At 45.0% G+C, this 15,323-nt stretch overlaps 1 protein-coding gene across 2 annotated transcripts in view; it reads left to right on the top strand.

Moving 5' to 3' along the window:
• Nucleotides 1–15,323, top strand: part of LOC117890121 (serine-rich adhesin for platelets) — a 33,340-nt gene that overhangs the window by 7,070 nt on the left and 10,947 nt on the right. Inside the window, exons 2-3 of one of the 2 annotated variants that reach the window (XM_034794799.1) lie at nucleotides 4,751–4,877; nucleotides 10,309–10,511. In XM_034794799.1, the coding sequence (XP_034650690.1) occupies nucleotides 10,310–10,511 (202 nt within the window). In that variant the 5' untranslated portion in view covers nucleotides 4,751–4,877; nucleotide 10,309. Of the gene's footprint in view, nucleotides 1–4,750; nucleotides 4,878–10,308; nucleotides 10,512–15,323 lie in introns of those variants that run through there. The other variant, XM_034794798.1, reaches the window with a different exon arrangement.

Genomic DNA, 15,323 nt, shown 5'->3' with positions numbered 1-15,323 from the left:
AAGACCTTCATTTCTACATATGTACAGATATACATTTGAATGCATTTCTTGTGGCTGCGTGCTTCCCACTTTTATCGCAGACTCTCAGCATCCGGACTGGACCGGACCGTACGAGACCGGACCACACCCTTTGATAGAATAAAACAAAAGTGAAATGAGATGCCATTGATAGGTAATTTATTTCATCGAATTTTACGCTTGGACGGCTCAGATTAGACGCGTTTGATTTCATCTGAATTGGCCTGGCTTGTTTGGGTGCTCGATCTGATCATTGCAACAATTAAATTCAATGAAATTTAATTTCGCAATTGAATTTCATTTTCAGCATGCTTGCAAATTGCTCAAGCGTTCGTTCGGCCTTAGGAATTCGCTGAGTGTTTTCAATCCATTTTCAGTCCCCTTGCCCGTTCCCCTCCTTGTTGCGGCTACAGTTTTCTGATTTTCGCCAGCTTTTCATTGAATGGCTTTTCCTTGTTACGCTGCTATTGAGTACCCCATGCGTATGCAAAAACCTCTTCGAAAAGTTGTCTGATGGAGATTTAATTTCCAATCCAAACCCATTCCGAGGCGAGCTGAGTTAGAACAATATTTTGGGGCTCTAACTGAATAAAATCAGATGTGCAAAGGTATTTTACGGCAGTCTTCATGGCTGACCCACCGCAATGGCAAATGAATGGAAAATGTTCCGAGGCAGCGCTGAGGTCGGTGCCCCCTGCCATTGATTTTATAACAGGTTCCTTCGGCAGGAACCCTTCGGCGGCTCCGCTCCCCTGCCGCAGGGACCGACTCATGCATGTGCAGCCGTAATTCTCGTACAATTTTGTTGATTCTGTTCGATTTGGGCTTCCGCTACTTCATTCTATGCTCCATTGGCTTTGGACTTGCTCCGGCCTGATCGACCGCCAGTCTTTCCACAGCCTGTTCAGACTCGTTTCATTGTCGATTGGGCAGGCAAGCCTCACGATATTCCATTTGATGGCTCATCGGTTATTCGATTCAGAGATCGCGGCTATGGATCATGGCCCCAAGACGAGCACCGCATCGCACCGCTCCAACAATGTTCCTTTGTTCCCCATGCTCGCTGCAATCTTTACGAGTATGTGCGGTCCAGGTGAATGACTAACGGCCGGCAAAACTATGACTAACTAAGACCAGTTAGCGAGTGGGCTGCTTCAGGAGTTCTTCATAGTTTGAAGTGAATGGTTCTTGCGCTCATGCGATCAACTTTTGAAGCCAGCCCAATAATTCTATTTTCAACACAATCAGAGCATATTAAGTGTGGCAACAGAGTGAGGGCAGGGGCCTGGTAATTCTTAATATTTTTTGTTTTTGGCTGCAGAGAATACAAATTAACGCAACAATTAACAGAAACGAGTTCTCTGGGTGCTGGGTGCTGGTGCCAGTGCCGTATGAGTAAAGTAGATATGTACATACATACATATATCTATACATATGTACATAAGCGAAATGAGATGAAGAATCTCTTGCCTCTCTCTGTTTTATTGAACAGCTCTTCCATCATTTGAGCCGTGCCAGACCAGACCCCCGCTGAAGTGGCAAGTTCTGTTCGTTTTTTATGTTTTTCGAGATGGAAGGGGACCCAAGCCGCAACCCAAAGTCAGCCAAGCACGATGGGAAGAGAGAGGCATACGGGAGACGGCTAACAAAAAAACAACAACATTGGAGTGGAGGAGAATTAGAAAATGTTAATTTTGTGCCCGTCTCGTTGTGTCCCCCCCATCGATGATGATGATGATGATGATTTTGTCGATATTTGGAACGAAACTTGAAAGTCTTCTGGGAGCACACACTTGAGGCAGGCCAGAACAGACCCAATCGGATGAGGGAGTTCATCCAAGAACTGCATATTGAACGAATCCAAGCAGACAGCTTGAAGCTCGAGACAAATAAACGGCCGCATTCGAAGATGTCTTCCAATACACGTAACCCATAGATGCAGCGGATAACAAAAGCCCAGTGGAGTTCCTCACACACATATTTTTATTATTATAAAGGCAGCAGCTCTTTTCGGTCTCACGTTGTGGTCGTGTGGTTTTCCACAGTTTTTCAGTTTTCAGTTTTCAGTTTCTTGTTAAGTTTTACTTTTCCATGAGCGCATAAAACATTACTTCTGAGTAGATACGTATTCCACCTGGGGACGGGACGGACCGTTTGGCATTGAAGTTTCGCCTTACCACCCCGCACTGAAGTCGCGCAGTCTCACAGTCGCTGGCCTCATCGTCATCTCTGGCCCCACAATATTACGAGGGTGCGAGTGCGAGTGTGAGTACGTCTATGTACGTTTGTTGGTATGTGACAAATTCTCCATAAATACATTTGGCCGCCGGACGGGAGTTCAGTAACCCATCGTCCGAACTGACCTACATACACGTACACAAGTCTGCGGCACTTGCCAAGTGCCAAAAACTGAGCGCGAAAATAAGCAGCAACCAGGAAAAGGAAATTCACACTTTTCCCATCTGCAAATTCTCAGCCTTTGAATCCTGAATACTGTCAGATGTTAGCCCATAGCGCACACATAAAGTACCTATAGTCCTCTCTGGGATCTATGCGAAATGCTGTACTGACCGATAATTCAACCGTGGGTGGCGCAAGAAAAAGGTTTTATAAGGTGAATAGTATTCTGATTAAATTGCAACTTAGAGCGAAAAAATATCACCTTTAAAAGGGCATAGAAGCCGCAGACGTACACAAATAGTTTTCTTTTTTAATTCGAGTTTTCCTTTCATTCTGAGCTAAGGGGAACAATTCGATGGCGGGATTATTATTTCATTTCTTAATGGTCGGAATGTTTTCGTTTACATGTACCGGCGCCCGTCGTTCTGCATTTCGCGCTTTCGTTTTGTCTGTTTTTGGAATGTTCTCCCAAAACAAATGCTGGAGAAAACGAACAAACGAACTGAATTGAATTGAAATACGAACTTCAATTAAGTTTTATGGATACAGACGGCAGAAACAAAACGAATTTGAGTGCATAAAATTAATATCAAGAGCCGCCAAAACCCGTTCAGAATCCAACCATGTTCGGATCGAGCTCCGGAGGAGAGTCTGTTAATTAATTCATGGATTCATCATCATTCGCTACATTGTTCGATTTCCGAAAACAAACTTTTACTTTCCATCATTGTTTTGAGGCCATTGTGAGTGCTCTCGCAGAGATATTTCTCCCCCTGCAATTAATCTTCGGATGCGCTTACGCGGACAAACCAATTAGACAACCACAGCCCTACGGCCGTGTGTGGGCAGTGAAAGTTTTCCGTCCGTTCTAAGCCACTGGGCCTGGGCCTGGGCCTGGGCCTTAGCCAGCCCCAAGACGATCCGATAGCCATTTGCATAAACATCTCACCACCACTCACGAGTGGTTGCTGTGGGCAGCTGTTGCAGTTGCTGTTGTGTTGCATACTTGATGTCTGGAAGTGCGTAGAAATCAGATCAACATTAATTTTCCAGCTCAGCTTTTACATACTTACTTGTTCAGCGATTGATGATGACGATAAGACGACGACTCTCGGTTTCCCTGGCCTGGAATGGGGTTTCTGGGTAGTTAGATCTGGGTACGTACGGCTCGTCAGGGAAGTAAGTGCATAACAATTATCAAGCTACCAGTTTACGCGTCATTAAACATTCCTCATTTTATTTACAAGATATTTCGATAGAAGCGTATCGTTGTTTCGCTTTTATCTGTGTTTCTATCTTACAAGATTTCAAATTCTATTCGAAATTGGAGCTCATTTGTAGCTTTAAATCAAACTTAAGTCAAATCTAAATAGACATATTTAAATGAGGAGTAAAAAGTTAGTTAGTTAGGATGTACGTATATGTACATACTTTCCCTCACTTCCATTTCATTTGTGTGCGACTTATTTAATGGCATTTATTTCTCTTATAACTAAAGGCTCGTTGCAGTCGAGTTTTACTTTCGTAGGTAAGGATCCCATCCCTGTCCCCTGTGCTCTCTCTGGGCAGCCATCGACATTTCTGCTGGGCCATTTCTATGCAAATCAGCAGGGAACACGCACACATCACAGCACATCAGGAGGGAGAAGGCAGTCCTTGGATGGCCTCATACAGTTATAATGGGGCAGAAGCTTTCAATACTCCGCATGATATGCGATATGGATATGCAAATTTAAGGGGTTAAGGAATATCTGGGGGAAGGGAAGCAGCCTAGCCCAATGCCAAAATTCTTTAGGCCACGGAATGGGATGGACTTCGGCTCGGGCTTGGCTCGGCTGGAACGTGACAAAATGAAGTCTGTTTTTTCGTATTTTGGTATTCAGACTTACGTAATGCGGGGCTTGCTGGGCCCATCTATGCCATTGTGGTGCCTGGGGATAATCAAGATTTACGGTGGACTCTTCGTCGTTATCACTTGCCAATGGATGGGCCTGGACTGACCCTGAAACTGAGCCAGGAGACTTCTGATTATGTCCATGGGGTTCACAGAGTTCACATTCGCTTTCTGGGCCATTGGCCGCCTAATGTATTGATTGATTTACTTAGCAGGAGGAATATTTACCACGACTTTTTACTGTACGTCAGCTTGCGCGTAGAACTTGCTTGACGTGTGCTTGGCATTGGTCCGCGTGGGGCACATGCTCCGCACATGTTCCCTTTCGAGAACAGCTGATTCAACCTTGTGGTCCATGCATTGGGATTACATCACCATCACTCCTCCCACCCAAACTGAAAGTTTACTAAATGTGTGTGTTTTTGTGTTTCGTTTCAGATCACCACTCAAAGACCTTCGAACCATGTAACGACAACTCGAACGATTCGATTAAGCAACAGAACCAACAGAGGAGAGGTCGATCTTCTCTCAGCAACCACATTTTCACATCAAGATACCTCCTCAGGTAAGTTGGGCAACTGCCTCGATTGGAAAAACACTTAAAGCTCAGCAGCGAACAATAATCATAATTCCCTTTGATCTCTAGGAAATCAATAAAAGTAAATTAGTTTTGGCTCTTAGTTGGGAACTTTTCATAATTCTCTCGCAACATTTGCTTGCTCCTATGGAAGTACAAGTACTCGTACATGCAGGCATACATATGTATGTATGTACATACATTCATACATACATACATACATACATACGTACATATGTAAGTAGCGCAATGGTTCCTCAGGGTGAATCCAATAAGTTATGTCGTCTCGTACACTCCGAGGCAACATTGCGCTACTTCTTTACTTCTTTGTTTATCCAGAGGGAATAATTTCAGAGTTGCCTCTGTCTGTTTTTTCGGGCTGTAGGTGAATTTATGTTTACATGAGCAAAGGAAGCACTCAAAGTTCGCAGGGCCAGACCACACGTGCTGCTCCATTAATCGTAGAGTATACGAGACCCCTTAAACACTTGAAAAAATGTTAAAGAAAACCCCGAACACCTTATGAGAATATTATTACAACTTCTGTGATACATATATTAATGACTGTTGTGCATGTACTATGTGTTTTCTGTGAGTGTATGTGCATATATGTATGTACACATGTATATGAAATATGAATGTAACACCATTTGGGACCTAGAGGAGAGGTACATTTCGAGCAGCAACGACTCTGTTGTTATGGTAATGAGAGCTTCGTCTTGGGGTTTTATTCTGATTACCATAAAAATACTTTGAAATGTACCCACATACATAATCATGCAGCTAGAATGAGTGCTTTTAGTGGGCAGCAAACCTTCGGCAATGAACGTCCTTGAAGCCAGCTGTTCGAACCGCATAATCTGGCCCGGTTAAACATTTTTGTATATTCAACTGTTTCGAGAGAGGATTTGCAGTTAAAGAGTGTTTCCAGATGACGGACAACCTTGTTGTGTCCTTAGTTGTCTCGAAAGGGAGTTCGTATTAAAGTCCGGAAAATGTATCTGGGAAATGGACTTCAATTGGCAACTTTCTGCCTGTGTGTATCTGCTTCTGCTGGTGGGGGAAGGATGTCTCGCCGGTGCTTTTTGCCTTATTTGGTTATACAGTGACAGACCGACCACCCCTCTGACGATTTCGTTGACTAGGTCAGGCTGTATGCTTCACTTTTGGTTTCTGTGAGTGCGAATGGGATGGGCCTGCGCAGACGGCAAAGAGAGGACAACCTCGTGTCCTGGCAACATGTGGCTGGCAACATTTATGTTTTTGGGTAAATGTTTTATTAATAAGCTAATACTGATAATACCTGATAAAACATGTTGAGTTCCCTTATGCAAATTGTGTACAAATGCAACGGGCTTAGATCTTCGGTAGAGGGAGAAAAAACAGACAAATCAGCTTGAAATGTTTCTGAGATAACGCTCTCAATTTCGTTGCCATTCGTGTGAGTCGGAGTGCCCTCGCAGTTGCGCTCCTTGACCTTGGACACGCACAAAGAGGCACAGACTCCCATGTTGGGGCCCCGCAACATCTGCGAGAACGAGCCCCAAAAGCCGTACTCCTGTTATCGACAGCAGCCACAAGTTGCGGGCATCGCGGATAGTTCTCGGAGCTGGGAACAAGTGTGTGGTGTAGTAATAAATAAATAAATATATGTTGTAGGAAGCACTATTCAGTGGGACAAACATCTGTGCAAACGATCCCCCGCAATGGCTTCGCATTCGGACTTGGATCGCAGCATCGATGATACGCGGTGGGTAGCATACACCGCAAATGGGAACATCATAACCATGTGGCAGTCGGGGGGCAGCATCAGGCCGAAAATAACAGTATCAGCAACCAGTGCGTCATCGCCATTGCTATTGGTTTTCTACGCTCTATATCCATCATCCATCATGTACAGAATGATTTGTGAGAATGGGTGATGTGAGCCCCAATCGAATAGCATTACGAGTGAGCTTACACATCGATAAGGGAAGGGAGGAATTGTAAGTGAGAGCAATCTTGGGTGCTGCTCTAATTGTACATTCCTTGTGCCAATAACCAATAAGTGTTTTACACACTTTTATGGAAGCACAAACAGAGATAATGTGGTACGCCCATTTGGTAAATATTGTGTGACATTTGCAGTTCTTGAAACTTGAACAAATCATTGCAAATCCGTGTAGATTGTATACTTGCTGGGGGAACACGAGTATTTCCCCAACCAGGAAAATGAGTCATTGGAAAGCAAAAGCAATACTCTCGAAAATGCTTTAATTAAAATCCGCACTAAAACTGAAGGAAATCGCACAAGGAAGACCATCAAAATAATCGACAATGAAAGTGTGGCAAATTGGTTTCAATCGATTTGAATTTTGCATTCAAAAAGCTATTCACATCCACTTGAGTAACTGCGCTGCCGTTTCAAGTGTCTAACTTTAGCTATAGTCTGAGTTTTGAGGCATTTTCACAATTCGAGGCGACCTTCACTGAATCACCGCCCCCAATCCGTGCATTGTGCAAAGCCAAAGCCTGCGAAGTGTTGGTCATAACAATTAATGGCAGACAGCTCCATACAGTGCGGTAATACACCAGAGTAGCAGTGTCGTAGTCGAAGTGTCGGAGTATACTCCGATGAGCATGCAGTTTCTTCTCTGAGTTTATTTGGCTTTCGTTTGTTTTCCGTTTTCCGTCTTCTGTCTCCCGTCTTCGCTTTCCGGTCAGGGGCACTTTCCTTTTCGATTTGTCCAGCTCTTTAGAGCCGTCTCGCAATGACGTTTGCTTACCATTGGGATTTGTGCTGAGGTGTCGCTAACAAGTGTTCGCTCTAAGGCCATAATCGCCGCTGAGAACTGCGCTGCTCGCCTAGAGATGGAGCTCCCAGAGATGCTTTCCTGTCCCATTGTCTGGCCACACGCCTGGCCGCAGCATAATTAAGTTGGCAAATTCGCGTAATGGGCAACTTAAATTATACACCGCGAAGGAGCCGTGTTTGGGGCTCACCTCTCGAAATGCTGTGCATACTCGCACTCGTAATTATCATGTTGGTTGTGGCTGCCTCTGCTTACTGTTGGTTGATTTTGTTTGGGTTTTGGTTGTGATACTCTTCCAGAGGGTTTTCCAATTGCAGCATCGTGAATGGTGAGTTGTATGGTCTCAAGTCTGAAACGCATTGAAAGGGAGTGCAAAGATTCGCCTGTCGAAGACAGACAGCTTTTCTCTTTGGTGGATTTTGTTTTCTTTTTCCACTTGAATGTTTGCCCACTTTGCCATCGCAGATGCATCGAGAGGTGAGAGAGTGTTGGCGCATCTGCACACATGCAAATGAAAGTCAAAGCTAATTTGTAAGATTTTCCCGTCGAGATATCCACACTCGTCCGCAGATTCAGATACCATCGAGTGCTCGTACACAGCCTGCATTGTGGCCAAATGTTCGACTACATCTTGCCTCCTCCTGGGAGTTAGTTGTGGTGATCCGAATGATTCTTCAACTCGTACAGCCAGCGTGCCCATTTCCCACACACTCCCAGCTCAATTGGCTGCATCCAGTAATGAACTCAGCCTTGGCATTCCCCCAAGTTCAATGCCAAACCATATTTCTGGTTCTCTTCCCCGCGCTGGTTTCCATTCAGACTCAGAGCCAGACCCCCCCGGAGGCAGTCATGCCATTTAATTAATCAACGCAATAACGAAACGAAAATTTTCCAGTTGTGTGTGTGTGTGTGTGGATTGTGTTGCTCATTTGTAGTGCCAATGAGCACCAGCATCATCCATCCCCTTCGTCAGCCTCCCTCGGGGAGGGTACTGTACTGCACCCACAAGTGTCGACAAGAACCTGCGGCTGCAGTTTCCATTTCGATGCGCTGCAAATTCTAAAACTGAAACTCGCGCGAAGGGGTGCTCAAGGGGTTGGTTGGCTGGGTGTACTAATTAGTCCATAAATACTTTGGGCCCACATGCAGCTGGGTGGGTGCCTGGTTCGTTACCCCAAAAGAGGGTCAGATGTCAGCCTGAGGCAGTATTTGGACAGCTCCAATAACGATGTGGTTAGCTGCGGTAATTTGGTTATGTGAAGAGGCTTTCTGGAGCGTTAATCGCACGTTCTTAATCGCACGAGCGAGTTTATCATGGGAAGGATGATTTCCGAGATACTTTCCCACTAGTTTACAATTCGCTAAAATAAGTCTGAATATCATCGAGAAATGAATCAATCTTGCAATGCCCATAATAGGAAATATGAATACGTACTTTAAATGTAAATTTTACACGAACCCAACACGCATTTTACACGAATGTAGTGCCCGAAAGTATGCAACGAATTGTTTAAGTGCCTTTTTTTTTTAAGCGAGAGTGCGGGCATGACACCTACTTACATCCATTCCAACTGTAGTATTTGGTATTGCTGTGTGTTTTTCCTTTGTGGAGACAAATCAGAGACTTTCCTTATTGGAGAACAATTTCTCCAGCTTGACTAACAGGACCTGGCCGATGTGGCTGCTGATGTGCATGCTTTTTGTACTGTGAGAACACGCAACACGTACGTAATATGTACATGTTACAGCGTCTGTGACTACTCGGCATCCCCGAACTTGGTGTGACTCACTTCAGACCCATTACTCATGTCCCATTCGTCTGGCGCCGATAGAAGCCAGAAACAATACGAGCCAAGTGCAGAGGCAGCAGCATCCACATCGGCAACAGGCCACAAAGTTCGGCAGAAGAGACAAATTCTTATTTGAAAATAGTTTTCCTTGAAATGCCTTTGGTCCGCCGCCCTGCTGCTGCCTGCACCCTGCCGCTCCTTTCATCCAATTTCAAGCAAATTTACTGCACTAATGGTAAATGCATTTTGCTCTTGTTTGGCCTGGGCCAGGGCCTGGGCCTGGGCATGACATTTATTTATGGGTTGATACATTAAACGAATGGGTTGTGGGTTCTACAACCGATTACTCACATACTCGCATTTATTATGGATTTAAGTAGACATTTGAGATTCATGTGGCATCCGAAAGGAGTCTGAACAAGGGCTGCTGTTAGCCGAACCATTCCGAAGAGGTCAAAGAATGGAGATATGGATTCCAATTTAGCATCCGCTTTGACAATATTTAAAATGATATGTAAAATAGTGTTAAAGACTGCAATGACATGATTTTCATACGCTGGGCTGCTGTCAGCTTGGGTGGCTTTTATGGTGAATTCAATATGACATTTAATTTCCCCAACCATCCATCCCCATGGTGTCAGGAGCAGTCACATAGAGCGATCCATTAGCGGGGTGTCAGGACAAGTGAGTGACGGGAAAGTTATCCAGCCCTTGCAACCGTACCTGAACTATTGCGGAAGACATCCATTTACCATCCCAATACCTTACAAATATTTGTTACATTTCAGATGACGGCAAAATTACAAACTCACTTTTTGTTTCGTTGCTTCGTTTCAGTATGTCTTCCGGCCTGATGTCGTGTGTGAGGGAAAACTCGCCGCCGCTGGAGCTGGAGTTGGATGCGAGTGCCGATGGTCCATTGTCACTGCCGGAGGGCAACATCAGCAGGTCGCATGGAGGGCCCAGGTCTGGGCCTGGTCCCGCCACCTCCACGCCTATTTCGAGCCCCGGAAACGATGGCCACGAGCCTGCAAATGCTGGTGAGTTATGTTATCTAATAGTCTCTGCCCATGCTCTGCTCACACTCAGAGCAGAAAAGACAGTCGCATATCCTTGGAATGAGTTCGATTGTTGCTTGATTGTTTATTTTATGTGCCACAGCGCGGGAACACTGAATCATTCAAGTGTGGAAGTTCGGATTATGAAATTGCCTTTGGCCCGACTCTCGCTTTCTGGGAATAGCCTGCCATACGGCAGCTTTCTTCTTCATCTGTTCATCACCTGATGGATTCCCAGATGGGAATGGGAGGGGGTGGGTTTGATTGCCATCCCATCCCTGAAGGTTAGCTGTAGGAACTCTTGGGATCCATGGCAATCAAGTACCTGTTGGAGTAGGCTATTCAGAAGGGTTGTGCTGAAGGTTAATGTAGTGAAATTTAAAAAGGGTCAATTTTTAAATCCAATTTTAAGGATTTACTACAAATGTCAGCTATTCCTGAAGGTACGCAATATTCACTTGAGTCGGCAACTGTTAGGAAATGAGTAAGGAAAAGGTTCAACAAAGCGGCGCATGTCTGAATACCCTGGTCCCGCAGTTGTTGTACTGGGACTGTGAGTGGGAGACCGTTAGCAAAACTTGGATCGTTAGTTGGTTCGTTTCGTATGTGCATAATGAGATGAGGCTTTTGGCTTTCGGTTTGTTGATGCCACCGTCACCACAAACACTAACACCACCACCACCACCACCACCACCACCAGCAGCAGAGATACAGATACGAACAGAGCTGCAGATGCAGATACAATGAGCGCGAGATAAAGGCCTAGGCACAATACGAGCATACGAATATTCAGATTTTGTTACTTGTGAATCGGGCTTTGTTTGCTCGCTGAGCTGGTGGTCCCAACCGAATAACTGGATAATGTTTATATAATTGTGGGTAATGCTGACACAAGCAGCCCCACCTCCACCCACGTGCTAATTAACGTCGACGACTTTCTACTGCGGCGGTTCATGCGGATGCGAAGCAGAAATCGACCACAAATGTTCTACGAATATGCTGCGTCGAAATAGGAATACCAATAGGAACACGAATGGGAATGGGATATTATTCATTTTGGGGCGGTTTTAGGTGTTTTAGTTGTTATGACAACTTCCACAACAACAAGCTTTCATCCACAATAACGGAACATACTCGTGTGTGTGTGTGTGCATACCAAGCGTACTCTGTACATTTCAGCATACATTTCTGTGCCTAGATAAATGCTGCACGGGTCGCTGCACAGTGGGTGAGATCACGAACTATACTTTCAGTATCCTCAGTTTTCGAGGGGCAAATTCATAATGAGTCTGTCCAATATTCTGGCCAATTAATGTTTTATTTGTAAACTACTTTGCTTTTCCGAAGCTTGTACAAAACGAACGTCGACCTTCCACGAAAGCTGGCTCTGTCCGATGTGGCCCATTGTGCAGGCAGACCCATTGGGTTAGTCAGCTTAACCCCTGCCAGACAAAGGTCTGTTAATGCTGTCCGTCGCCCCTTGCAGACACCTGCCGCCAAATACGAGCGGACCGATTTGGCAACCTGGCTAAGAGTGCGACGCAACAACCAATAGGCCCGCCAGACATGAGACGCTGTCGATGATTGCAGTGCTCGCTTGGGGCTCCGTCGGTTCAGTTGGGTTCAGTGTTCAGTATTTTGTGTGATCTGAGTTGAGTTCGCCTCGGCTGGCGTCGTTCGCTTCGTTTCGTTTTCGTGGATTTCGATTTCGATTTCGATTCCGTTTTCAATGTGTATGTGTGTGTGTGTGTGTACCGGGTCGTATTTTCCATTGCGCTGCTGTCTGTCCCTCTGATTCAATTCATTCCGTGTGCTCCGCTCCACCTGTACAGGTGAAACGATTTCGTACGCCGGTTATTGCACTAATTGAATTGTCGTCGCTGCAGACTGTCGCTGATTGCCATCCAAGTGGAATCGAATTGAAACACTCAACACCCGACCGAAAACGCACTCATAATCGCTGTTCGATCAATCCAACATCAATTCAACATCATTTTAATCAATATTATTGGAAAAACACCAAGAAATACATAAGAAAGCGAGAAGTCATTAAGTAGAGTGCCATTTTATGTGTGTGTGTGTGTGTTCTGTGAAGCGAAGTTCAATATTTCAAAAGAAAACAAATACATACAAACATATGTACATACATATGTACATACATATGTACGAATTGCTGTGTGGATGTTTACTTGTTTACAATAAGCAACAATCAGTGGAGTAAACATCGCGAGGAATTCCTCAATTGAATAGAACATCTGCGTCTATTTTCGGCTCCCAATTATTTGAACAGGTAATAAAATGTATTGTTTACTCTTTGCGGGGCAACAAGGATAGAAACGGAATTCCCATTCCTTCATAGCAGATTGTTCACTACTCTACTCAGAGACAGTTCTATAACCAGTAAAATAAGTCGAAAAATAAACGCCAGCGAAATGCAATCAAGCGACGATGATTTTTCGGGTTCAATCCCAGTTCAGGCCTCAAAGAAACCCGTGGCTGGATACCTCTACCTCTACCTCTAATTGAAGTGACAAGTGCCAAGTGACAAGTGCCGAGTGCCGCTAGTTGTGTAACCAATTTCGTGCGTCTCACAGTGTGTCGACTGTTGTTAGTGTTTCTGGGATGGCGTCGGTCTGATAAGCCCGTGGCCATCAGCACGCTCTCGACCGCTGGCAGTCAACGTCTTTGTGCGATTTGGCCAACTTGGGAGATTGGCATACCAAAGAACCATACAAAAGACTCGCTGCTGTCTGCTTATCAGGCACGGTGGTATAAATAAATAAAGTCTGGGATAAGACCAATCGATAGGTCGGAATAGGAGAGTAGGTATACAGTGCCCTCGAAATAGTGCAAAAGCTAACAGACAAGCAGCCTATAAGAAATCGTGGATTAATTCCACAGCCAGATAAGAATATTGCAGCTATTTATATGTATTTGGGGATAGTTTCGAGTTCAATTAATTGTAACGCATAAAAACTACTTGACATTGGTTATCTTCTCTTCTGTTCGATTTGTGGCACTCGTAGTTGGTTGCCTGATGGCAGATTTGTGCAATGATTGGTGGTTCCACCCGTACTCAATACAATACAAGGGTTCGCCAGATCAAACAAACGCTATCAGCAACAAGCGAGCGATATTTGTATTGACATCATTTTTATTTAGGAAAGTGTTGCACTAGGGACTAGTCCTTTTCTTTGCTAGTTAATCATGTGCAGCGCCGACCCCCTCAGGCTGAGCAACGAACTCAAGGCTTTGCCTCGGCTTTACTTAATCCACTGAAAGAATATCCAATTTTAGAAGCTTGTCTCGCAACTACTTACGAGTTAACGAGTCTATACAGAATACTCGTAAGTATTCAACATTTGAAGGCCGCAAGACCTGTTCGCTTTTAAGAACTGTTGTTGAAATGTGCAACTGTCGGGGCCTCCATTCTTGTGCCACACGAGTGAGTGGACGCGGCACACTGGCTGAGCGGATAAGCTGCCCACTCTGCCAAGTCTGGGAATGGCATGGCAGGGCAGGGCCGCTGCTCACTTGACCTTCCCCAAGAGTTCCCGAAGAGTGGCAAAGCCCACATCCGCTCACACACTCTGGCATGTACTCGCGGCAGTGGCTTACAAAAGTCGCCAATTACTGCAGCGGGGCTGAAAATCCGTTTGCCAATTTGCATGATGTTTGTTGTTTGGTGTGTGGCAACAGTTTGCTTGCCAATGATTAATTAATAAATGAACCCACTCGCCGAACCGAACCTTTTTGGAATTGCAAATCGAGAATCGTATGGAATCGAGTTGGACTTGGAATTGGTGTCAGTAAAACTGTCAGCGGCAACACTCCGCCGGCCCACGCGTCCCCAGTACAGTGAGCACTCGCAGAGACAGCCGAAAAGACAGTGCATCATGTTGCCAAATTGAAAAGACGCTAAGTCTATTTTGATGTATTACAAAATCTGACAATGACGGAGACAAAGACCCAAACACTTCGCCCACATTCGCGGAAATTCAAGCGATGATGACGGCACTCGAAAAACGAAAATAACAAAATTATCGAAACGGGAACCCAAGCAAAAACAGATATTGCTCAATGGACTTTAGATGGAGTAGAAATATGAAGTACTTCCAATATATTTGACAGATAGCTCCTCCTTGTTTGATTTTACAATTTAAATTTCCAAATGAAAATTAAGGCCAGTCTCAGCTAGAAGGGAAAGGCGTTCCTCAACAGACAACTGACCCAATTAGCATTCTATAAATAAGCAATTGTCACTTGTCCGGAGGTGGGGCGGTACTCGGTACCTGTTCTGCCACCGTTTGGCGGTTAAAATTCCATTAGCAGGGTCCCCAAGCAATTTCGAGACACCCCCCAAAGGGAATAAATAGAATGACGCGCGAGTGCCCTCCTCCTGCTCCACTTGGGGGAACACAAATATTATTTCTTGTCCGTCAGCGACCTTTTATGAGTAAGCAAGCGATGACCAGTCAGTATCCGTCAAATATTTCGTATGTCTGCATATATTTGTACACCGTACATAGTATATGTTTCTGTATATCTGTACTGTCTGGCAGTATTCGCGTGCCGTGGCCCAAAACGTGACCTGCATACGAGTGGCGGGTAAGGCACATCCCGACCCCCGAATACCTCTGATTAGAGACCCATGGGGGAAGGTCCAATCCACGCGTTGTCTTCAGTGTGCTGTGCTGTTTTTTTAGACTCGTACTCGTACATATATAGTGGCTTCCGTTCTGTTGGGCTCTTTTCCTTAATTAATACAGTATACCCGTACACTTTATTAGCCGC

Source organism: Drosophila subobscura, chromosome E (assembly GCF_008121235.1).
Source record: "Drosophila subobscura isolate 14011-0131.10 chromosome E, UCBerk_Dsub_1.0, whole genome shotgun sequence".
In the NCBI taxonomy this organism is placed as follows: domain Eukaryota; kingdom Metazoa; phylum Arthropoda; class Insecta; order Diptera; family Drosophilidae; genus Drosophila; species Drosophila subobscura.
Note: the sequence above shows the minus strand (reverse complement) of the source record. Positions and strands in the feature narration are given on the sequence as shown.